The 25,875-nt window shown below is 38.9% G+C and overlaps 1 protein-coding gene across 1 annotated transcript; it reads left to right on the top strand.

Moving 5' to 3' along the window:
* The first annotated feature begins 285 nt into the window (after nucleotides 1-285).
* LOC130191217 (interleukin-10 receptor subunit beta-like) lies at nucleotides 286-15,242 on the top strand. Its single transcript, XM_056410879.1, is given in 8 exon segments — nucleotides 286-724; nucleotides 1,142-1,265; nucleotides 2,831-3,009; nucleotides 3,618-3,772; nucleotides 5,241-5,391; nucleotides 12,089-12,234; nucleotides 12,464-12,561; nucleotides 12,563-15,242. Coding segments are annotated over 8 exon segments (1,047 nt in total). The 5' UTR covers nucleotides 286-666; the 3' UTR covers nucleotides 12,699-15,242.
* The last annotated feature ends 10,633 nt before the right edge of the window (nucleotides 15,243-25,875 follow it).

Genomic DNA, 25,875 nt, shown 5'->3' on the forward strand with positions numbered 1-25,875 from the left:
GGGCTCTCAAGTCTCACGCATTGAGCGTGAGACTCACGCAATTCGGTCTCATCTCACGCACTCCCGCCACACATCGAATTCCTCACGCTGAAAAAACCTCTCGGCTATTTAATGCTTGAATGCAGGGGTGCTCAATACGCCGATCGGCAAAAAATAGTCACTAGCATCCCCCCCCCCCCCCCCCCCGTCAACAACTTTTCTCGGAGTAGAAATAGTCACTAGCACCCCCCCCCCCCGTCAACAACTCTTTTCGGCTCGATGCCGGCGCGGGCAACGGTCAGCTGTATCGGGTGCTGATGGAAATCTCACGCTTGCCTGTCTTCAAAACTTGAGAGCCCTGATACATATATATATATAAATATGTATATAAATGTACACATTTTAAAAACTTAATTGAATTAATTAAATTGAAACAAACTCCACGCGTATAAATACAGGAGCCCAACACAACGTGGGCTACGAGAGTCCCAGCGTGTTCGATGCTGTTTGTTTGCAGCGGGCACCGACAGCCTGAATCCTTCACAGCTGCCGATTCTGAGAAGGAGGGAGTTTCGTTTCCGCGGAATTCCCCTGCTTTGTTTCAGCGAGGTTACCATGCAGGAAGTAGGGCGACAACACGCTGCGCAGCGGGACGCCTCATGAACTGACAGGAGCCTTGCGATTAACATGGCAGCCGCCGTTTGTGCCTTCATCTTGACGTTTACCACAATACTCGGACCCTCAGGTAATCTGGCGTTGTCACCCGGTGGGTAATCATTAAACTGAGAGTCTATAGAGCGGATTATTATGACTGTAACTAATTTAGCTGGAGACGGACCACTACGTCACATCACGGAGCTGTGTTGAAAAGCAGTCCCCGGCCTGCAGTAGGAATTGTGTTATTATTGAATGTTTTGTAATTAGGGCTTTTTATTGCATCACCACTTTTCACTGTGTACACTTCTTTCTGTGTTTGAAGAGAAGATGCGAGTGAAACAGGTTCATTGTGGCACCATGACAACAACACCTTTATTTAATATGTATATGGATTTAATCAGTTATAAAAGTGCAGTGGCTCTGATGACACCCTCAAAAATCAAAATGTTACTTGAGTTGAGTGATTATACTAGCTTTGTGTCCCTTTTATATTTGGACTGTGCAGTGGTATCGGGAGTCCTCAGTACACCTACAAATGTCCGCTTGACCTCCAATAACATGAATCTGATGCTAACCTGGGACTCAACTGATCGTCCAGCCAGCAGCCAAGTCTACACAACTCAGTTCAAGTGAGTCAGCAATAAAACCCTTTCTGGTTTTGCAAACATGTTCTCCTCGTCAGTCTGTTTGTGTTGCACAGCTATCGAAGACTATTTAGGTGGAATCATAAGATGTCTTGAAAATGTCAATACAAATCTAAATGCCCATCACAATTTCTCAGAGCTGACACAACTATAGGAAAAATCAAGTTTAGGTCGATTCCACTCTTCTGACACACACACAGTAGCTATAAGCCAGTGAAATGTTATTTTGCATGTGAATAGATTATATCTGATCCATCATTCATGCCATTTTGTTTCTCTGAAGTGTTGTGATCAAGCCAAAGACATTTCTTACCTGACATGCTGATTGATTGCCAATTCATTGGATATCAGCAAGTTCATCTTAATTATTAAAGAGTGGTTGTATTTGTAAAGTAGTGTAAGAGGTTGCTGGATTGATAATTTGTTGACTATATTTTGGTTTGCGGCACTGTCCCTGTGTCGTCCAGTCCATTTCGAATCATCCTTGGGCTAGACACTTAAACCAAAGTTGATGGGCAGGTGGCAGCTTGCAGCTTGCATCGTAGCCTCCGCATCAGTGTGTGAACAGACGAGTAATGATATATAGTGTTAAACCGCTTTAAGTTGGTGGAAACTATAAAAGAGATGTGAATGCAGTTAACATTTTACTGACAAAATGTGAGGCAAATAAGCAGCCCATTCCCCTCTACCACTGAACACAGAAACGTCCCTCTTATCAACAGTAATATACGTGGTGTTGTACAGAAATATCTTCTCTTCTGGGAAATAGGACTATCATCACACTGACCACACACACACACACATTACTCTGTAGAGTAGGCAGAATCTGAGAACTATGAGCTCAGTGTTCTTCATTTACCTGTGTAGTGCAACCTGGCTAACATCAGTGACTCAGTGATATCTGCATTGTATTTGTTCATTTTAATGTACGGTTAGTGTTAAATTACAAATCTTCCATTTCTGTCAAATGTGATTTCATTTGTCTCAGAATTGTATATTAATTTTGGTGTTGAGTTCCAGCATCTTTTCTAATTTACAGTGAATGGCCTAGAAGGTCAAAGTTGCACTAATAGTTCAAATGACTATGGATAATGTGTAAGGTGACTCTTATCCTGCTCTACCCAGCTTGGGTTTTCCAAGACAGTAAAAAGGAAAACAGATCTAAGTAGTGAGAAAATGGGAACCACATTCTCACCAACCCGTTTTCCAGCCAGATCTGGCAGCTGTTTTTAATTATTATTATTTTAAGCAGTACATTCCATTTAGCTGATAATTTTATCCAAATCGACTTACATCATGTTACATTCATACACCGTAGACACAGCTACAGGGAGCACTTCAGGGTTAAGTGTCTTGCTCAAGGACACATCGACTAGTGCGGGGATTGAACCATTGCTCACATGGTAGTCATAGCCATTATTAAGGTGATAATATGTATTTATGAAATGGTAATGGCCTGGGCCCTTTTTCTATGTTGTCTTTACAAACACACCGACAAATAAAATCCACATGGGCAAATCCATAATACCAGAACTGTATTTTATCCACAGATCCTCAGTCTCAGATTACAAAGTGGGCTGTGTGAACATCTCCAACCTTGAATGTGACTTGAGCCAACTCAACGTCTCTATATTTGAGTACGGAAAGTATACAGGCAGAGTGCGGTCACAGTCGGGGACAGAGAGCTCCACCTGGGAGGAAAGTAACCAAATAACCTTGGACAAAGATAGTGAGTAAAATGTGTTCTAAGACTTGTCACTCTCAACAGCATAATGTCATTTTTCAGCATTTACTCTTTGTAAATCAAAAGGTGTCAGTTGAACCGTCGCTTTTCCGTCTCCCCACTGCTACTTCAACCAGCTCTCAGAGCTGCCAGGGATGCCACACTGCCACTAACTGCACTCCCAAAAGGAATATTATCACATTGTGGAAAATTGCAAAAAAGCGGTTTCTGAGCATAGCAGACAGCAGACACATGTGTGTTGCAAACAGATTCAGCCGTGAAAACATAAAGACAGAAGCTAAAGCCTACAGAGCACAGTGTAAAGGTAAATTACCACATCACCTCAACTAAAACAAAGAAAATGATTTTGGAACTGCAGTTGGAGTGTAAAATGGAAACAGAGCAGAATCCGTTTCACACTGGTGGTGTGAACTGAAAGATGTAGAGCTGAAAGCACCTTTGTTATGAGGGATAACTAAATAATGAATTTATTGTCACTCTTATCATTGTCTCAGTAAAAAAATGATCATGTCTTTACTGAAGACATGACAGAAGTGTTTTATTTATATACTTTTTGCATAAACTGTATCAACTGTGCTCTCTTTCTTCCTCAGCCATTATCGGTTCTCCCATTGTCTCTCTCTCCTCCAATGGGGCTGCTATCGAGGTCACCATTAAAGATCCGGTGTTCACAATCTCTGCACTCAGAAAAGTTTACCACTCTGTCAACTATAACATCACCTACTGGGAGGATGGCTGGAGGGAGAAGGTGGGACTACTTGGTTTGATTAAGTGTTGTTCATATCAGTGGTTCTCATGTAATTATGGTTACTGTGTTGGATACTGGGAAGAGCAAGCCCTAATTAACCATAGAGTTTGGGGATCGAATTCTTATTTAGTCATACAGTGCATTTCTGGAGATAGATATACATTATGTCCTAAACATTCAATTGAGACCTCAAAATCAAACTCAATTTATGTACACATATATAACAACCACTCCACGTCCTCTTCCAGTGTTGCTATCTTTTCTAAACATCTATATCCGGGCCTGTCAATAAAACCTTGCTGTGAAGTCAACTTTCCCCGCTGAATAAATGTTTAGATTTATATCCCAACAATAGCGCTTTGATGTCATCACATTTTGGGAGATGGCTTCTAATATTTAGATGTCCCTCAAATATTCCGCTATGTTTGACTTTGGAGTCCCATATGACTTTTGCGTTATTGAAGATAATTGGGTTTGGACAGCTTTTGATGGTATTGACCACCAGAGAAGGACGTCATCTTCAGTTAGTGGCTGTAGCCACTCAAATCCACCCAGTGCAAAGCCCAGTGCTGGGGGGCTGATCTTATAGAGCTGTCATATTTCCCATAAAGCAAGCATTGCACCCTCAGTTTAATGCACTATTAGTTGAAATTTGATTGACAAAATATATATCATTCGTCTTCATGCACCGTCATCTTGGTGTGAAATAGTCTCTTTAGACTTCATTATTTTATAAGCATCCATAATTTTAAAAAACTGATCAAGGATTATTAGGACACTGAATGTTTCTTTCCTATTCCTGAATACTATGAATTCATTAGTTAATTTACTGCAATTTCCCCACTCTGGGACTAATAAAGGAATATCTAATCTAATGCAATCTGCTGCATGCATCTTTTATGTGACATTTCTTGTGTTGTTTTTACCTTTTAATTAAAAAAAATTATACGTTTTCAAAAGTGGGGGTTAGTGGAGTAACCATTTTAATAAAAATCACTCGTGTACTCATGTTCAGCAGGTGATTCCCATCTCAGTTTAGCATGATGTAATTGAAAGGCCGTCTTTGAATACTATTGCACTAATGATCATTTTATTTGTGGTCTATATAAGCATTTAAACAGTTAATTATTTGCTGCTTTTTTTTTCTAGCTAATGTTTTTGATGAAATCTCGACAATACAGTGACTGCAGGACGAATGTTTATTTTACCACAATATAATACTGTAACAATATTGTCATTTCTTCAGTTAATAATTATGTTTGCCATGTCCTGCATGTCACTGTACTGTGATTTAATTTTGTTAAATTCAGTTTTGTCCTACCAATTTAAAACCAAAAGCCAGTCAGATGCTAATGTGGCGAAAGATAATATTGCAACCAGATTATCTGTGACCAGTTCTGTTTCTTATTCTGTGGTGTCATTTAGCTCCTCCAGACTAGACAATTGACCACTTCTGTTATTCCTATAGGCCAGAAGCAACAGCAACATACAGCAAAACCGACTGGTTCTTAATGACCTGGACCCCTGGACCAAGTACTGCGTCCAAGTCCAAATCATCACAGAGAGGAACCCCAACCTCAGCAAACCCAGTGCAGCGGTTTGTGAGAGCACCACAACCGGTATGTTTCTTTTGCTAGATTTGTATCAATTTATTTATTTGTAAAAGCACAGTGGGTAGCCTGCTATACATCTTTGAATTCACCTGTGACTTACACCACCACCTGAAAGGATTTGATAACAATAAAAGACTGACATGAAGACGTTTTAATCCGTGCAGAGGCAGAATAAAAAAAGATAAACTGGATAGATTAGACTTTGCCTCTTATAACCAATTAGTGAATTTGGGTTGAAGACCAGTTGAGCTGCTGCATTCTGGATGCACTGCAGAGTTTCGGATGGCCTTAACAAGGGGGCACCATCAAGGGGGCATGTGGGCGGGCGGGCGGAGGTTACCAATGAAAGAACTTGATTAGGAGACAGGGGGTGAAAGAGAAAAGCTAAGGGGATGAAGAAGAAGTTGATGGAAGTGTAGTGATAGAAGATGGATTAGTAAAGGAGGAGCGTATGTCGTCCATCTTGTTTGTAAAGTAGTGGACGAAATGGCTCGGTAGAAGGGTGGAAGGAGAAGTGGGACAGGGGGGATCAAGGAGGTTGGAAAATATAGAAGAGTTTTTGGGGGTTAGAGAAAGAAGATTGAATTTTGGTTAGTTAGAAAGGGCTTTTGGCTGCAGAGATGGAGGCAGAGAAGGAGGAGAGAAGAGATTGATAGACGAGCAGGTCGTCTGCATGTATAGATTTTCTCCATTTTATTTCTGACTGTCGCAAGGTGGCTCTCTCGTCTCACTGAGCAGACAACTACGAGCCGGAGAGGACTTGCAAACCAGTCGTGTCTTAAGAGGAAAGAGAGAATCAAGAAATGGAGACAGAGAGAATAGGGTCTGTGGCAGAGTTAGGATGCTGAGTGGGAAGGAGTCAGTTGAAGGGAGGGGCAGATAGAACAGAGGAGGCCAGGGAGGAGGGACAGAGGGAGTGAATGTTGCGATGGACAGGTGAAAAGTCTGTTGCTGTGGGCGGGTTGTCCGTTCCAGAGAGTGAAGCCGTTTCTCAATTCCAAGTACACTGAGTACAGACTTGTGTTCTTTTGGAGTCTGAACTTTGGAGTTTGGGCTTTGGAGACTCCGAAGGACGGGAGGACGGGAGGACGGACTTTCTGCGATTGGAACAGCAGCTTACTTGATGACGTCACCACATTAGCTGTTCTTGATCCTGAGTTTACTCAAATTATTCACTGTAAATTATTTTTTAGTCAAACAAAATATGACAACCCTGCTTTTTGGATTATCCTTTAAATATAATAATTTTATTTTTAGTTGTATGTGTGGATATAATATATATATATATATATTTACACTTAAAAATAAAATAATCATACACATATAATTGTAAATATAGTGTGTAAAAAATAAAAACATATATATATTAGGGCTGTCAATCGATTAAAAAAAAGTAACTAATTAATCGCACATTTTGAAATTCATTAATCGCGATTAAAAGTTTTTTTTCCTTTTTAAAGACAAAACTTCACACAGAGCTGTGTTTTCAAAGAGGCTCCTACCTATAAAGTGCCAGCGAGGTATTTAATATTGTGGATGATAAATTGTTTCTTCAGTGAAACATCCAGATTAGTAAAAAAAAAGAAGTATATTGAGACCCCATTGGTCCTGTCATCTTTAACATTGAACAGCAGCAGAACCAGTGGCCTTGGTAACTGACTGACATTCACATATGTCACGTTAACCCTCTGGAGGCTGGGGGCATGTTCTCCATTTTACAAAAAAATGTAAATTCACCTTTTAAAGGCGTTTTAATGTGACACATACCCATGTGTTATACATCAAACATTCCAGAACAATCTCAGCTCTCTATATATTGAGGCACATTGTCCTCGCGCCGTGTTCTCTGTCTTCTCTGACTGACAGGTTGCTAATGAGCCCCACTTGTGTGGTGGGAGGTCCTTTGTGATTTACTGAGTGTTCATTGGTTGTTTTTTTTGCAAAATGTTGACAGACACATGATTGACAAATCACGTTGAAGGTCTCGTGTGACGAGTTATTTCCGCGCCGCGTCACCCGACACGTCACCCCTCCGTTCCTCTGTGTATCAGAGGGGGAGACGGGAGGAAGGAGGAGCAGGAGGAGACCCGACAGATTCATCGAGTTTAAACTGATTTCTGCTCCTTATTTTCGCGGAGAAATAATTTATTAAATAACGGAAACCGTGTTAAACCGTACTCCCGCGGTTTGACTCAGAGGAGTGTAAAAACTTCAAGGCACACCGGAAGTAAACAAAGTTGCGTTAATTGCGGTAAAATATTTTAGTGCGTTAACGCGGCCAAATTAATCGCATAGATTAACGCGTTAACGCTGACAGCCCTAATATATATATATAGTCTTTATACACTACCGTTCAAAAGTTTGGGGTCACTTAGAAATGTCTTTATTTTTCAAAGAAAAGCACTGTTTTTTCAATAAAGATAACATTAATCAAAAATACACACTATACATTGTTAATGTGGTAAATGACTATTCTAGGTGGAAACGTCTGGTTTCTAATGAAATATCTCCATAGGTGTATAGAGGCCCATTTCCATCAACTATCACTCCAGTGTTCTAATGGTACATTGTGTTTGCTAATCGCCTTAGAAGACTAATATCTGATTAGAAAACCCTTGTGCAATTATGTTAGCACAGCTGAAAACAGTTATGCTGGTGATATAAACTATACAACTGGCCTTCCTTTGAGCTTGAAGTTTGAAGAACAAAATTAATACTTCAAATATTAATCATTATTTCTAACCTTGTCAATGTCTTGACTATATTTTCTATTCAATTTTCAATTCATTTGATAAATAAAAGTGAGTTTTCATGGAAGACACGGAATTGTCTGGATGACCCCAAACTTTTGAACGGTAGTGTATATATTGTTTATAAATATATAGTTTATAAATATGTGTAATTATATATTTATAATAAATATGTTATATATACATATATTTGTATATAAATATATATTTATGTATATATATACATTTGTGTATATATATATGGTTATAATACAGAAGTAATTGTAAACAATTTGGTCAAAAGTAAAAAGACACCGCTATAGTTCAACGTTAAAATTTAATTAAAATATTGAGTTATGAATTTTAACCCTCAGTCAAACTGATTTAATGTTATCTGTGAATACATAATAAACTCTTTGTGCTCGCTAGATCCTCCAAAACCCAATTATTATATCTCATGTTTAACCGCAACGGAGACATCAGAGCCAGCGGAGCATTTAAAAAGGTCTTGCCGAGATCAGGCTGCTCTATATATATATATATTATTATAATATATATATTATATAGAGATCAGGCTGCTCTCGGCGGCCACACGCCCGGCGCTGCGGAGCAGAACCTCAAATTTACGGCGCAGATCTTTATTAGGCTGAATCATAACAAACCGAATACCGATTTTATTTTTAAACTACTAACTTCTCACCTGAAAACATCCTAAAATGACATTCCGTGACTCAACAACAGTAGTATTTATAAAAAGTCAACTGTCAGTAGTTTATTTTCTCCTCTGCTACTGTTTCCGGTTGCTGGTGAAATGCATTCTGTGGGATATCGGCTGGCCAGAGTACGCACAAGTCTCCTCTGATGCATCCTCCGGAAAGTGGGAGGAGTTACAGTGAGGTTAGATGTAGAGCACTTTCTGGTGAAAATATAGTTGTGTATATATATATAGGTATATTTTTAAACACTATATATATATGTTTTTATTTTGTACACAATACATATAAAATTATATGTGTATGATTATTTTATTTTGAAGTGTGTGTATATATATATATATCCACACACAACTCAAAATGAAATCATAATATTTAAAGGATAGTGAAAAACGGCAGGGTTGTCAAATTGTGTTTGATTGTAAAAAATACTTTAGTGAATAATTGGAGTAAACTCATGAGCAAGAACAGCTGATGTGGTGATGTCATCAAGAAAGCTGCTGTTCCAATCGCAGAAAGACCGTCCTCCCTCCCCCCGTTCTTTGGATTCTGGACTCTCAAGACCAAAAGAACACAAGTCTGTACTTCGTGTATTTGGAATTGATAAACGGCTTAACTAATGAGCTAATTAGCTCGCTGGGGTTTTGCCGTAGCTCGTGCGGTTGACTGTGCATGTGTGGTGACCCGTGTCTCGGACTGACTGTTCTGTGTGTCAGCCAAGTGGCAAATGCCGTCGGGGGGATTTTCTTTTTTCTTTTTTATGCCGATCGACCTATTGGGCACCCCTGAACTACACAGTTTAACGTTAACTAACAGTGTGAAAACAAGTTTTACTTATCCGCTGATATTCTTAAATATGTGATCTGGACATCAACATTTATGCTTTTATCGTCGCCGATCTCTGATACGTTACGTTGTAAACAACCAAACCGTTTTTAAATTGACATGCGTTCAGGATCTGTTTAGTGAAAATGAACAAACGAATACTCACACACAACCACACGCCAATGGCATATTTGTTGAAGTTGATGTACGTGCATGATTCTTGCAATTGTGGGGTTGTACCCACATGGTTTGGACTTATTGTAAGTCACTTTGGACAAAAGCACCATCCAAATTAAAGTTAGTTAGGGAACTTTAAACTTGTTATAAAACAGTTTCAATTCCATTGTGATCCTCTATAGAACTCTCTAAGTAAACCAGACCATCAGGGGAAGATGGTCTATTTCTAGAGAGATATTCTCAATGCTTGTCCGACCTTGTTGCCACCGGGTTGGAATCTGGTGAAATCAGATAAAATCATGCAGGTTCAACAGAACCTCTTCAGCTCAGACCAGCCCACCAACTCTGGAGGGAAGGGAGGCATGGTTGAACCAGACCCTGTGAAGGTATGAGAAGGAGTTTATGGTGGATGAATGGCTCAAGCTCGGGGCTCATAATTAGGAGAATTGGGTTCAAGTCCCATTAGAAGTCTCTCTTGCACTTTATTGACTCACTATTTTATTAGTTTTACTATATATATTTTCACCTGCAATTTGGTTAGGTTGAGGCAAAAAACATACTTAAATAAAGTTTAGGAAAAATGTACTAACCGCTCCTTAACACAACACACTCTTGAGTAGTAAATGTTCAGCGAGCGTCCACAATACATTCCTACTCTCACAGGCGGTTGTTCCTTTCTCTCTGTCTTCCGGCTACCAGAGCGTCAGCCTGTTACTGCTTAAAAAGATGAAGCATATATAGCAACAGGTTACAGCTGTACCAATTAATCTGGCACTGTTTCCCTGAACCACTCCCACAAATCTCTAGCTGAGCACAGACCATGCCCACGACAACATATGCATAGCCCACCGTAGGCTACAAATACACATACAGTATCTAATGTGTATTTGGTGAGGTGCAAATAGCATTGCTGGCTACAGACACCTGTGCGATTGTCTCTGCTTTGCCGTATATATACACCACAGGGACATATTCTTCCCAGCTGCTAATAGTATTGTTGGCTTCTGACACCGATACAGTAAAATTGGCAGTGTCAATTTAACACTTAAAGAGTCCATTTTAACACTCAGCCAGTGAACATACCGTATATAACCTTATCTTTAGAGTGTTAAAGCAACTCAGTGTTAACATTTCAGAGTACACACAACTCTGGGAAGAGTTATTATTTTACTACACTGAGAAGTATTAATTTGGATTAACACTAGTACGAGTGTCAAATGTAAATATCACCACAAGTGTTATTTATATCTGAAACTTATCAGTATAGAATAGTAACTCTTGCATTAAATCTGAAATGTTATATATGTTCAGTGTTCCAGTACATTTCATTTAGCTGACATTTTTAATCAAAGCGACTTCCGATCATGTCACATACACCGTAGACACAGCTACCGGGAGCAATTCAGGGTTAAGTGTCTTGCTCAAGGAAAAATTGACTCGGGCGGGGATTGAACCATCAACCTAATGATTGAAAGACAGACCTGCTAACCTGTGACCCACAAAGGCTCTTTAATGCTCTGTAGATAGGGACAATATGTTTACTGGCTTACTGTTAATGTACTCTTTAATTGTTGAATTGACAGTGCCAATTTTAATATGTAGCTTTTGACTCGGTCCCGTTAGCCGTCTGCAATTCGGTATTTCAAGACACAAAAACAGCTCGAGTGTTGGTTGAACTCAGTATAGAGTTATTCTAAAATGTTACTTCTGCTGAAATATCAACATTTTATATAAAAAAGTGATTTAGAGAAATTCTTTCCAGTATTAAAATGTCACGTGATGAAAATCAATTTAAAAAGGAGAAGGAGGGAGGCGGAGCTTTCCAGAGTACAATAATAATAATATATTAGATTTATATAGTGCTTTATAGAAATCTCAAAGACGCCAGTACACTGGGTGTTTTACTTGGAATGACTCTGACAGAGTCAATTCACTTTAACACTGTATATTTTACATCACCATGTTTAACTATGAATATTTACACCAACACTGGGGCTATTTACTCTTGCTATTGTAATTGAAAGGGTCAATATACTTTGACACTGAATTTTTAACATTGGGAAATTTACTGTTTTAGGTGAGAGTATCATATGCCTAAATAAAAATAAAGAATGCAAATATAGGACAAGACATTCACCAATTGGAACTTGTTGAATTTTGCAGTGACTGATTCAAATCAAAATGATCCATGGCACAACAAGTTCATTAAAAGTGGAAACTAATACTAATTACTTCTACTGTTCTTGCTCTGTGTTGCAGAAGAAGAGGTTCCATGGGTGGCAGCTGTTGGGACGTTTTGCATCGTGGCAATGGCAGTGGCTCTGGTAGTAGTTGCAGTGGTGTATCGGAAACATATGTCTCACTTTCTCTGTCCAAAAGATGCACTACCTCAGCACTTAAAAGAGGTGTGTATATTGATGTGTCTGCATGGCATTGTTTGTATTCACCTTCAAACCCTGTTGACTCTTGGTGCATGTGGCAAGTAACAAAACATGATCACCTTGCATGTTAAATTGAAAAATCTGAAAACTAATAGTATTCTTGCAGAATGTTTCTTGAAGTGTTTTCCCTTCATTTGTCTTTCTTAGCCAGGTATTTAACACAAACTTGAGTCGCTTCCTTTTTGCCCCTTAGTACCTGCTGGCACCCCCCATCTCGTCCATGTACCTAGCCATGCGTAACTCTCATCCACCTGACGAGATTTACCATCAGGTCAGCATCATCGCAGACGCCAGGCCAACCACTGGAGGCAGCAAGGAGAACCTGCAGCAAACAGCCTGACGCCACAGAGAGCTCGAGAGAAAGACTGAAAAGCACAGGCGCAATGAAGAAGAGACAATCTACAGGCTGCAGTCCGTTGGGACTGTGAAGAGACTATTAGCAGGGATGACACTGTGAAACGGGGAATAATTGGTTCTTGCTTTACATCAGAGATTAAATAATTCCCCGGAGCAGGAGTTACTGTGAGGTGATTAGACATCAGAGCCTCAGAGAGGTGTAGATTATGGATTCATTTCCTTAACCGAGTGTAATGTCGTAATATTGATCGCAGTATTACAACATACTGTACTTTACAGAAGGAGCGTGGTGTGACACATTGGAGCTAAATACTAAAGTATTTACACTGTCATTGTGCTATAAAAGCCACTATCAATCCTGTATGATTCTAAATTATCAAAGAATGGATGTGGACTTAAAACACAGCATAATCTGCCATTCAATGGTCCTCTCATATCATAAAGCATACATAGTTTTAATTATAAAATAACATTTACTTCACTTGGTGTGTGTGTGTGACCATGCTTGCTGCTGCAACCAACTTGTTCTGCCTGCAACTTTTATCTCAACATGAACACAGACAACTATCTCAAGAGAAAGGAAGGAATGTTCTTTCCCTTCCTATCTTTTTCCTCTCACCCAGGACACCGACCTGTCCATTTTTTTATCCTCGTTGCTCTGTTTCTTGTTAAAAATGTGTATCTATGTTGTGTAATTGTCAAATTAATTTATGTCTGATCAGATGATCTTCAGTGATTTATATCAAACCGTGTTGCTGCTGAAATATTGAAGAATGAAATAGTAAGTAACTAAGTAATAGTAAGAACTACTATTAATTCTCTAAAATAATGTTTAATTAATACAGTTGTTAGGATACGAGTGGTTTACTGATCCCGCCATACACTGCACACCCTTTCTCAAAAAGATAAAGCAAGAGGACGTCAGAGCAAGTCCTGTCCTCCTGCAGGCTCGATGGTGCACTTTGAGCTAAGACTCTTAGACTGAAAGGACATCCAGCCAACTTGAGAAGCAAGAAAATGAAGAAGGGCCTCCTTTACCTGGACCTCTAACATAATTGAATTGAAACCTGCTCACCAGATCTCTTCCTCTTCTCTTGCCTTGTGTTCCTAGCTCATCGACTATGGCCATCATGTGCCGTCTTAATGTGCCATGCAATCCTACGAGGCACCAATGTTTGTTCCAGCAACTATAGAGAAAAGAAACTGGCAAAAATGGAATAATGACCGCTGCAGCTATGAGATGATTCAGCATCTCGCTGAGAAAGAGGGAGAGATGGAGACGAGGATACCACAAATGCTCGTCATTAAAAAACATAGCGGGTAAAGTAGGTAGATAATTACAGGCCCGTTGCTTTGGCAGCATCCTGTCAAAAGTGCTAGAAAGAATCATGTTGGACAGATTAAATGAGTGTATTCACTCCTCGGATAACCAGTTTGGCTTCAAAGCCAAACATGGCACTGACTTGTGTATATATGCCTTAAAGGAAATGGTTAACAAATATAGAGGTCAAAACTCATCCATTCTCATGTGTTGTATTAATGCCTCTAAAGCTTTTGACCGTGTTAATCATGGAAAGCTGTTTGTAAAATTTAGTCAAAGAGGTGTCCCCAAACATATTGTGACAGTTCTGGCTTACTGGTATCAGGCACGTGCACAGATAGACCCCTCGTGGTGCTCAAGCACCTGCCCTTATGCCCTGGATGAGAAAAGTGCCCCTTCTTGGAGCCCTTTTTTTTCCATTCACCAGCATTTAAGAATTAAAGTTACTCTCTCCGTCATCAACTCCCGTCAAATGTGTGTTGATATCCGACAGGGAATTTATTTGAGTGCTTGTGAGAATATCACCCGACATGCTCCGCGGCAATCATCATTGTGCCTCTTTGTTTTATGTGTTATGTATCTCTTTGTTTCGTCTGTTCCAGTCTTACATGATCAATCTTGTAGAAAACGGACAACACGGCTCAGCTAAAATAGTTTTAATTTACAGTAATGTAACAACTCAAGTGATTCAAACTATAGTTTCTCGTCTTCATCACTCTCAAAAACACATTTTCGCTGCTTCTGAATTTCCTCTTGGCTGTTGATGTCTATCAATATCGCTCATTTTGAAAATGTGTGGGGTTGTGTGATGTATGCAAAAGCAAACATTCTCTCACGCAGGTTTAGTGTGTGTACGGATGGCGTGAAGATGTCTCTGTTTAGAGCATAGTGTACACCTCTCGACACTGCATACGTGTGGTCTGATTACAAAAAAGCTTACAGAGAATTCAAGCAGCTCATAATGATGCCATGAAAATATTACTGAAGAGACCGAAATGGAGTAGTGCTAGTGAAATGTTTGTGGCTCCAAGAGTTAATACTTTCCAAGTCGATCAAAGAAATCGTTTGTATAAATTTATCTGCCGGTGATGACTCCGAAAATGAAATAATCATGTTTTTTTCAACCATAAAGTTTCGTTCTATTACCAGTCCCAGCTGTGGAGACATTGGTACAGCTGTCTATTTATAAAGCATTCATAGTTCGATGTATTTTACTTGTGATTTTGTATGTACTATTTAATGTTTTGTATCTGGACCTTGAGTCTGAAATTAAAGTGTGATTGATTGATTGATATTCCTTGTTTAATTTATATTCCAATTGTGTTAATAAAGTAATATTTTGAACCGTGTTGTTCATGTCGTCTGCATGCAACAATACTTTCAGAACACGGACAAAATATCTAAGATGCGCTTTTTTTGTAGTCCATGTCCTGAACATTGTAGTTTCATTGCTGCAGACTGACGTCACTAACATCCGCCTGCCGTCGCATCATAACGATGTGTTTGTGATCGTGGGGTTGTATTCTCAACATCGCGGTTGTTTTTTCCTAACTCATGAATTTTCCTTCCCATCTTTCCTTGACCTCTTGACGTTTGACACAGAGGTTAAGAAGTGGCCAGGGTGAGACGTTAGGAGGTACTTTGTTGACTATTTGACCGCAACCCGAGTTATGAATGCATGTGAACAACTGCCAGGACCTCGAGGAATATAGCCATGTCTCCTGCTTTCTACGGATGCATTCTCTTTTGGTTTCTCCAAACCAACGCTGGTAAGTTAATCATGCCAACGTGTGTTGTTGTAAATGTTATTCTGCCAGTAACGCGTGTTACGTTAGTTTTTTATTCGTCCATTGACTGTCGTTGTTATAGCGTTAGCTAGTGCTTGATGTGAACGTAGCTAAGCTAGGTGACGCTTAACGTTAGCGTTAGCTACCCATTTACAGTCTAGTTAGTGTCAGTTAACTAACTAGCAAACATCCCACCGACATGGGACACAATTCCGTTACATTACAAAGGAAAGCCTCCCTTGATAGAGTTAACGCTAGGATGGTGGTGTAGCCTGTTGCCTCTCAAGCAGTTGCATATATATATATATATATATATATATATATATATATGCGCGCGCAACTGCTACACGGTAATACGTTTGCAAACTCAGAAAGTGTATGTTTGCTAACATTTAAGCTAAGCTACACCAACTACAATGTCTGCGAACAACAAACATGTTAAAAACATGGCGGTGCAAGGGTGAAGTTCTGTATTGTCTGATGTGCTCAGAGAAAGTGAAAGTAGCTAGCGTTACCTCTGTACAAGTACATTCTCAGTGTAACATTTATCAGGTTTAAATAGTCAGACTTAACATTTAATAGTTTCGAAAATATGAGCAAGAAGAATAATACCCAGAATTCAGCCTGATGCAACATTGATGACTAAGCTGCACAGGAATCGTTCACATGTTCATTTACATTGAGCGAGGCAACACAATGTTATCCCTCTGACAATATATTTGTCAATTTGGGTTGTCAGTTCAACACAATAACAGGCGGTATCCAATTCGGAAAAGTAAAGCCAATTTCCATTCTAATTGCTGGGGGTGGCATTGGGTCAGTCCTTTAAGATTGGCAGGTCGTCCTTTAAGATTGGCAGTCTATTTACCATTCATCTACCGGTCATTGTCATCTCAATTGCTCGTCAAGACTCCTAATATGGCACTAAGACATAGAGCAATCAATTTGCCTTATGAAAATAATGTACATTATAAAGTTAAATGCATCAATATGGTGCACTTTACAGAGTAAGAGGCTAGATCTTTGAAGAACATTGGGTTCTTTGTAACAATTGTGTGCTCTTGTTTTAGCAGAGATGGAAGTTAACTAAGTACATTTATTCAAGTACTGTTCTTGCGTAACACTTTGAGGTCCTTATACTTTACGAAAGTATTTCCATTTTATGGAACTCTGTCCTTCTAATCTACTACATCTCAGAGGATAATATTGTACTTTTACTTTCACTACATTTACTTGAAAATGTTAATTAATATTTTGGCTACTTTTCAGATTTTTAATACAAAATATAAATCACAGAAGTAACTATTGATAAGTATTATATAACCCTATTTTTTTAGTTTAGTTAGTAGATGATAACTCACTGCTCTACTAGCTTACCAGCAATCATCTGATCTTCACCAGCCACTGAGGTCATCACTTATTAGTTTCTGCCAAGCTTTGAGTTTAGTATTTTTTAAAAATCATTAAACGCATTACTCTATTTTCTAGCAGGTGCACATGAAGCAGAATTTGGCCTTCTTGCTGCAAGGATGTGAGAGCCATGATTAGGGATGGGTATCGTTTGGGTTTTTTCCGATACCGGTGCTAAACCGGTACTTTTAAAACGATACCGGTGCCTAAACGGTGCCTGAACCGATACTTTTTTTTTTAAACGCACAATGAGGACATTAAAAACCTCTTTGGCCATATTCCCTGAAGAAGCCGTTATCATGGAGCACGACACCAACGGATATCAGACTGTTAACATACACAATATATGTTCTCCATTATATGATGTGATATGTATTGTCATGTGCAGACTTTATAGGGTTAAACTTGTCACTGTGTTGATGGGCAAAGAGAACAACCAATCAGAGGTACTGAAGATGACACGTGACAAATAAAGTTGTGCTTCTGACAGCAAGAGTTACACTGAAACAAAGTGATGCCCCCGGTCTTTATTCCTCCGTCATTATATTCCCGGTAACACCGGGTATACAGCCGGGACCGCTACACATCAGACTGTCACGCTCGTAGCTCGTAGCTAGCGCTAGCTACGAGCTAGCTTAAACATGGTTATAATGGCAAATTTATTATTTATTGTGCTACTTTTATGAATGCAAGACTTGCAATCAACGTTACGGTACTAATCTGAGTTACGGCTGCTCGTCATCATCGGTCTCCACATGTTCAGGGGGACCGGTGACTGTCTCCCCATCGCCCAGCCTGACGCTGGTGTGCTCCACACGGGCTCACAGTCACACACGGCCACGCCTCCGCTGTCAGAGTTAAATATGAGAGGCTCGTAACCTGCTGACAGGGCGGAGTCACCTGAGAAGTTCACAACAATAGTTTTTTTCAATTTCAATCGGCTCAGGCACCGGAAAGAAGCACCGAAATGTGCGTTGCGTTTCGGTCCCGGTAATACCGGTTGTATTGGAACCGGTACCACATTGGCACCGGTTTCCGGTACCCAACCCTAGCCATGATAAGACCTTAAGTGTTCTATGTAGATTAGTATGATGTGTATTTAATTAAGTCTACTACCGTTAAACGCTCATTCATTTTATAAGTGTAAACTGTTAATCTATTGCAGCAAGAAAAGAATATCTGACAAATAAAAGGCTTGTTTTGGATCTGGCTCCATTTCCCCTTTTCAGTATCCCCTAATAGAGCCGTCACTCACCCAAGGCTTTTTTTCTTCTTTTTAAGTAAGCTTGAATATCTGGCTGAGCCCTACCTGTCCTGATAAGAACTATGTTTGTGTGTTTTCAACAGGGGATTGGCAGTTGGCTAAAAAGAGCCAGTCTTACTTTTTCTACCCTCCCTGGACTTATCAGATGCACAAAGTTGAATAGACAAATGCCTTCAGACCGAATAACATACAGCTTTTATGATACTATGTTTGAAACAAAAGAAAATACAGGCACATTCTGGTCACAGTATGTACCTAAGCCCATGTCAGTGTTTCCCCTACCATTCTACCAAGGTGGCGGCCCGCCCCCCCGAAATCTCCGCCCGCCACCTTGTAATTTTCTCTATAGCGCCAGATTACAGCAGAAGTAGTTTACGGTCCTTTTCTTAAAGACGTATTTGTTCTTTTATTAAACTAAACGTCTGTTATTGATCGTCTCTTCACACCAGCATGTCATTTCTGTCTCTACGTGTCGCGTTAACACTTCTCGGCTCTCCGTCTCGCGTGCCGCAGAGCTCCAATGCCCGCGTATCGGTGCTCGGCCCCGATGCGCGCACACAGGTGAGCACACTCCGACTAGAACCCCCCCCGCCGTCGACGCCGCTCGCCGTGGGTCCCTTTCCTGTCTCGGGGGGGGCATCGTGGAGGATTTGAGTTTAGGGCACCAACATGGCTAGCAGCGGCACTAGTCCCCGCCCCCCTGAAGCTGTAAACCTAGGGGAAACACTGCATGTTATTAAGGAATGTTTTGCCTTCTGCTGCATGATGAGTGAATATGTGATCAAAGCGTCTCCCGACATATCCTACTCCATTGTATCCTTGTGACAGTCTTTGTTTGTGAGACTGTAAGAGGGCAGATTTATTGATCTCTTTGTGTAAAATAGCACTTACTGTCTTTGCATTGTTGCCACTTATTGATACTGCAGCATACGCATCTCCAGTGCGTAGGTATTTACATCTTTGTGCACCTCTTCCGCTATGTTTGGACGATAATTATACGTGTTTTTGTTTTTCAATATCGTCAGTAGGAGAATCATAATTCTGAGTGAAATATATATTCATCATGGCTGAAGTGAAGGGTATTGGTTATTGACCACAATTGCAGGATCATTTGTTTGTCACAGGTATGAATACAGTCGAACACTTAATAGCGTTCATGTTAGGTCAGCACTAAAAGGATCCACCTTCATCTCAAAACTCTTATTGCTCGATCAGATATGTCCTGTTTATGTTATTCAGGGTCAGCACTGGCTCTATCATGCGGGGGACCGAAACAACTTTCATCTATTTATTTTATTTACAGTTTTTCCCCTTTTGAATCTGCATATGTTATTGCATTGCTTGAGGTTACAAAAGGCCTTCAGAACAGGCGGTCAAACTTGAACACAGGTGCCTTGAAGAGCCACACAATTCTTCATAGTGATTCTGTCTTTGATTTGTTCCTCTTTGATGAGGTCAGTGTTATGTGACTGGGATTTCCAGATTAACTTAATCTTTTTATGGCTCAGGCAAACATACAATTCTTCCCGTCTACTTTGTTCTCCTTTTTGGTTTTCTAATATATGTATGTGTGTGTTTCTTTAATCTTTCTGTCTTTATCTGTTTCTTATTGCTGTAACTGTATTTTGTCAGTATATAAATATAATTGTTGTTGCCATATTCTACTTTTTTTTAAATTATTGTCTGCTGGGTCGATACATTGATCCCAATAACAAGTGTGTGTCTATTTAAAGTCTGATGTCTTCCTCTGTGCCATAAAAGCTCCATTTGTTGTCCCAATGAGCCACACTGCTCCGTATGTGTACCTTGCACTGTCCTGCTGCCAAAACTCATTTGATCACATCACATGTGTTAAACACACACACAAAACAAACCTTCTTATCTTGGGCTATTTTCTGTTGTTTGAGCATTTGCATTTGCAACAGAACCAGCTGTTAAAAAAAAAAAAGAATATTATACTTTTCTTTCTTTTCTTTTCTTAATAATAAATGATTTTAAAGAGTACAATAATCGTGCAAAATAATAATCTGCAGATTAATTGATATATCATATATTAAAATATGATTTATTGTATTTATTTATTAACATATAATATAACATATATAAGTAATAATATAGACTGTCTTCATGTGTTTTCTCTTGTGGTTTCAGGCAGGAAACCACGAGACTTGACCATGATCAATGACCATGATTACACACTACACCAATTACACACTGAGCTGGTTTGGGATCGCTTCAATCAGCTGTCAACTTCCACACACATCATCACTCACTATCCATCACTGTACAACTCTATTTACTGTCAACTATTATTCTGGATACATTGGATTAGTTAGCTTAGTAGTATTAAAGCAAAATGACTTTTTTAAAAAACAGAAATTCTCAAGTGGTAATGGCTCAAGGTCAGTATGTTGATAAGTCATAAAAAAAAAAAAATAACAAACTCTCTAACACATAAACTAACAAACTAATGCTCCATACAATAAACCAATGTATGTTCTCTGACATTTTATCCATTTTACAGTTTTGTTTTTTTAAATGACCAGCTAACTGATCCGCTGATCCCTCAAAATATAATCCTCTCTCTCTTGAATTGATGATGTGAGCGCTGCATTGAGCTCTAGGGTGTCTGATGGTATCTAAATGAAATAGAGCACACGACACGAAACAACTTGTCAAATACTGACAAATGGATAAATGATCATTGAAAGCTAGTCAAGCTGCTATGCTTGGGTATAACCTGATAACTACATATGATATGGATGATGACAGATGAAGATTCTTTTAGATAGATTACATGGTAAGTTACAGTAGGGAGTTAGGATCCCAGGCTAACTCAAACTGTTTCAGATTTTTTAAACTTTGTGATTTTGTTTTTTGTATTTTTGTTCAGTTACAATGATTATGTTTTTCTTTTTCTTGTTTCTCTTTCTCCAAAAGTTAAAATAAAATTCAATTAAAGGTGTGGTTTGTCGCGGGTCGTGGAGGAGTAGGTCATGTGACCTTACACAGTTCAATCAACAGTTCAATCTGGCAGCTCTGGGCAGCGAGCCAAGACGCGCAAAATTTCAGCTGGGTGACTGAAGGGGTGCTGCCTGATAAAGATGTGAAAGATAGATAAGAGAGAAGGGGCAGGAGGTGGGGGCAGGAGACTGGGATCAGAGAGAAACTAAGTTCCTAGCTGTTCAGGCCTTGAGAAGACTGCACTTGTTTCACAGGCTCACTTTACCTGAAACCATCCATAACAATCTCAATCTGAACTGATCAATCAAAATGCAACCACAGATGATTTAAATAGAGTTTGATGCACAAAGAGGAGAGGTTAGTTGTTGTTGCCTATTGTTTGTTCTGAACCATCAAGAAGTTACAATCATGTGAATTGCATCTATCATCAACATTGATCTCAACATGAAAGAGCAAGTCTGCCATCTATCTAACTAAGAATTCTAATTGACAGCAAGATCAATTTTGACATTCACCACAAATGACCACAACAATTTTATTCACTATAACCTACTTAAACCATTTAAAAACATACATTTTAGCCTTTTCATTTATTCTCCCTAACTCAGGCTCTTTCTGCTGGAAAAGGTCACTGTTAAGGTTGTCAAAGTCCATAATTCCATTGTCATAGGTGACACAGACTTTCAAGAGCAATTTAGCAGGAGGAATATCAGGAAGATCGGACACCACCTTAGGAGACCCACTGTCTCGACCCCATCTCCTCTTAGCCACTGCTTAAAAGTACCCGTGAGCTGGCAGCGGCAATGTGATCACCAGTCTTAAGAGTTAGGCATTTTTATTGTCTCATGAAGATTTAAGATTGTCTCATTATGGCGGCGGCTCGGCCCTCAATTCTAAAACAAGCAGCTAACAGAAAAACAGCTCACTACAACAGAATGAGAATGCTCTGTCTTTGAGACAACTATAAAAGAAGTCACTGAAACTAAAAAAGCTAAAAAAAACACAACATATAATAAATCAATAAAACTATACTCAAATAGCTATAGTTTTATTTTGTTAGCCGCACTTTAAAATTCAAAACTATCAAAAAACAAAGAAACTAGAATAAAACTAAATAAAAAATGGACTAAAAAAATGTTATAAAAAATTAGAGGTAATTTGAAATGATTGAAAGACTTTATACTTGTTTTATTTTTTATTTCCGTTTTATTTTTTGCTCATTTATGATTTTTAAATTCATAGACTATTCATTTTTCCCAGCTATGTATTAAACTCCCACACTAGTTTAATCAAAACTTTACACACTCTCCACTCAACACTGGTGTTTGTCCCTGTCACTGTTCAAGTGTGGTGTCATTGTATATGAATTCATAAACAATGTTTTATAAACACCTTAACACTTGTATAAACACTGGTGGACCTTTACCCCAAACCTTTTTGGCTGACTCACAACTACAATTATAAATTGATTAAGTGTGTAAACTAATGGTTTTGTGTTCATCAATGTGTTAATTTGTGTTTAAAATAATGCAAAAAATTGTCCTAAAGAATGTAACTCACTGTTGAATGTTACTTCTTAAGTTTGTGTCATTAGAGTGTATAAAACTTGTTATTTATTATTATTATTCATGTATGTAATGTTATTTAACTTTATATTCAAATTAATAAATTAAAATATCCTGCTATTATCTTTGCTAAATCTCTCCAATCTAGCTCTTTGGGTCCTCAACCCTAGTGATTTCCTACTGTGAATGACTGCTCTTGTCATCTGATCTCATCCATGAACCAAAACCAGGAAAACTCATCAGGAAAATCATCGATACCTCTTTATTACGCATTGATCCCAATAACGAAAGTCTGATGTCTATTTAAGTCTGATAGATCTTCCTCTGTGCCATAAACTCCATTGTTGTCACCAATGAGTACACTGCTCCGTAATGTTACCTTGAGCACTCCTGCTGAAACACTCATTTGATCACCACATGTGTGTAACAAACAATGAAGCCCAACACTTATCACTTATATTTCTAGTGTTTGAGCAGCATTTGCACCACAAGCAATAGACCCAACTGTTAAAAAAAAATACGAGAATATTATGCTTTCTTTTTCCTATATGATAATAGATTAAGTACGTTTGGGTAAAATAATAATCTGCAGATTAATTGATAAGGAATTATTTATAGCCATAATATCTGTTATTAAATATGATTTATTATTTTGTTCATATAATATAATTGTAATAATATAGACTGTCTTCATGTGTTTTCTGTGTTTTGTTTCAGTCGAATGAACTGAAACCACCAGAGAACTTGACCATGATCACCATGAACACCAGTACACTGAGCTGGGATTGGGACCAGAGTTCATCAGCTGTCCAACTTCACCCCCTATTATGTGGCGTATCGTCACTTACTGTCCGTGATTTACCTGTTACTATCGGTCCAAACTATTATTCTGGATACTGGATTAGCTTGATATAACCAAGATGACATGAGTCAAAACAAACAGGAATTTGAGTAAGTGTGGCTCAAGGAGGGCAATGTTGACCAGTCAGCCTGCAAATAAAAATATGTCAAAACTCCAGACATCTCTAACACTAATGCTCCCATCACAATAAACAATGTATGTTGTTTGGACATTTATCCATTTTACAGTTTGGTTTCTTTTAAATGAGCCTCACACAGACTGATCCATCGCTTTCTGAAAATATAATCCTCTGTGGGTGATGAGATGAGCTTTCTCAGCTGTCCCTGATGAGGAAGGTGCTATGAGGTCTAAATGGAATTCGAACTAACATTGACAAACAACATCAAATACTGACAAAGAAATAGAAGGACCAAATATGAATCAGCTTAGCTTGACTTTTCATGCTAAAGGTATTGGTAGTAACGATGGAACTACAATATGGATGATGACAGATGAGATGTCTTTACATACAGAGTCTTTTAAGTTAAAATCCCAGGCTATCCCAGGCTAACTCAAACTGTTTCAATTTCTTAAACTAACTTGTTTTGTTTTGTTCCACTATGTTCAGTTACAATGATTATTGCCTTACATTTGTTGTTCTCTTTCTCCAGGAAGTTTAGCTAAAAAAGTCAATTAAAAAATTCCGGTGTGGAGCACGCGTGTGAGGACGTCGAGTGGTCATGTGACCCAGTTCAATCAATCTGTGCTACCTGGGCAGCCTCATTAGATGGTGAAATCTGGCGATCAATAGGCATTCTCTGACTGGGTGCCAGAAGATTCTGCCCTGATAAAGATAGTGAAGGTGGGGTGAGTCGGGCGGGAGACTTGGGATCAGAAGAGAGAATAAGTTCAGCTAACTGTTCAGCAGCTGTAAGCCTTGCGCGAGAAAAGACTTGTTCCTAGCACATCTAACACCTGGAAACCATCACGTAACAATCCTGACCAGTCAACTGTGTGCAACCACAAACCACAAAGAGATTTGATAGAGCTGTGAGCAATGTTAGGAAAGGTACCTGTTGTTCTGAACCATCAAAACCACAGTTTAGGTGAAGTTACAATCCCATGTGAATTGCCTCTGTCTCCAACATGAAAAGGCTTAGGTTAAACTAAGTCTGCCGACATTCAAATTTCTAAGAACCACAATTGACAGCAAGATGAATTTGACCTGTGAAAACTGAAAACATCTCAAACTGGATTTATTCATAAACTACATTTCAAACACATGATATTGCCATTTATTTAGCGTTGCCCGCTAACTCAGGCTCTTTCTGCTGGAAAGGTCACTGTTAAGGTTGTCAAGAGATCCATCAATTCCATTGTCATGAGTAACACACAGACTTTCAAAACAATTTATGGAGGAATATATCGGCGAGAAGGGTCCGAACCACCAATCTTCTGATTGTGTGATGACCCACTCTCTCTTAGCCACTTACAGATTGAGTACCGTGAGCCTGTGACAATGTGAGTAACTTCTCACCAGATTTAAAGAGATTACTGAAAATGTGATGTCAAAACATTTATTGTCTCAGCAGGGCGGCGGCTATGTGACGGCTCACAAACAACTGATACTTCAAAAGAAAACACTGAAAATATTTCCTTTACAGCAGAGATGAGAAACTGAAACTAAAAAAGAGCAGGGCAATCTGAGTCCTAACTGAAACTAAAAAAGACTAGCTATACACAGTTTCCAATAAAACTATACTCAAATAGCTATAGTTTATTTTGTTACAAGTACCTTAAGCTCAGATCTTTAATTCACCAAAAATATAAGGACAGCATTGAAACTAGACAAAGACTAAATAAAAGATAGTGAAAAAATGAAGACTTACATTTTTTAGTTTTTTATAATATTATTGGTGATGATTGAGACTTAATAGTATTTTATTGTGTTTTCCACGTGCCTCATAGATGATGGATAAACATTTTCAGTAAAGAACTATTCATTTTGTATATATAGCTTGAGTTAAACCCAAAGCTTAAACAACTGTCTCCCACTCAATACTAATTCAATGACTACCTCAAGTACTGTGTCATTG

The sequence above is a fragment of the Pseudoliparis swirei genome, unplaced genomic scaffold (assembly GCF_029220125.1).
Source record: "Pseudoliparis swirei isolate HS2019 ecotype Mariana Trench unplaced genomic scaffold, NWPU_hadal_v1 hadal_28, whole genome shotgun sequence".
In the NCBI taxonomy this organism is placed as follows: Eukaryota; Metazoa; Chordata; class Actinopteri; order Perciformes; family Liparidae; genus Pseudoliparis; species Pseudoliparis swirei.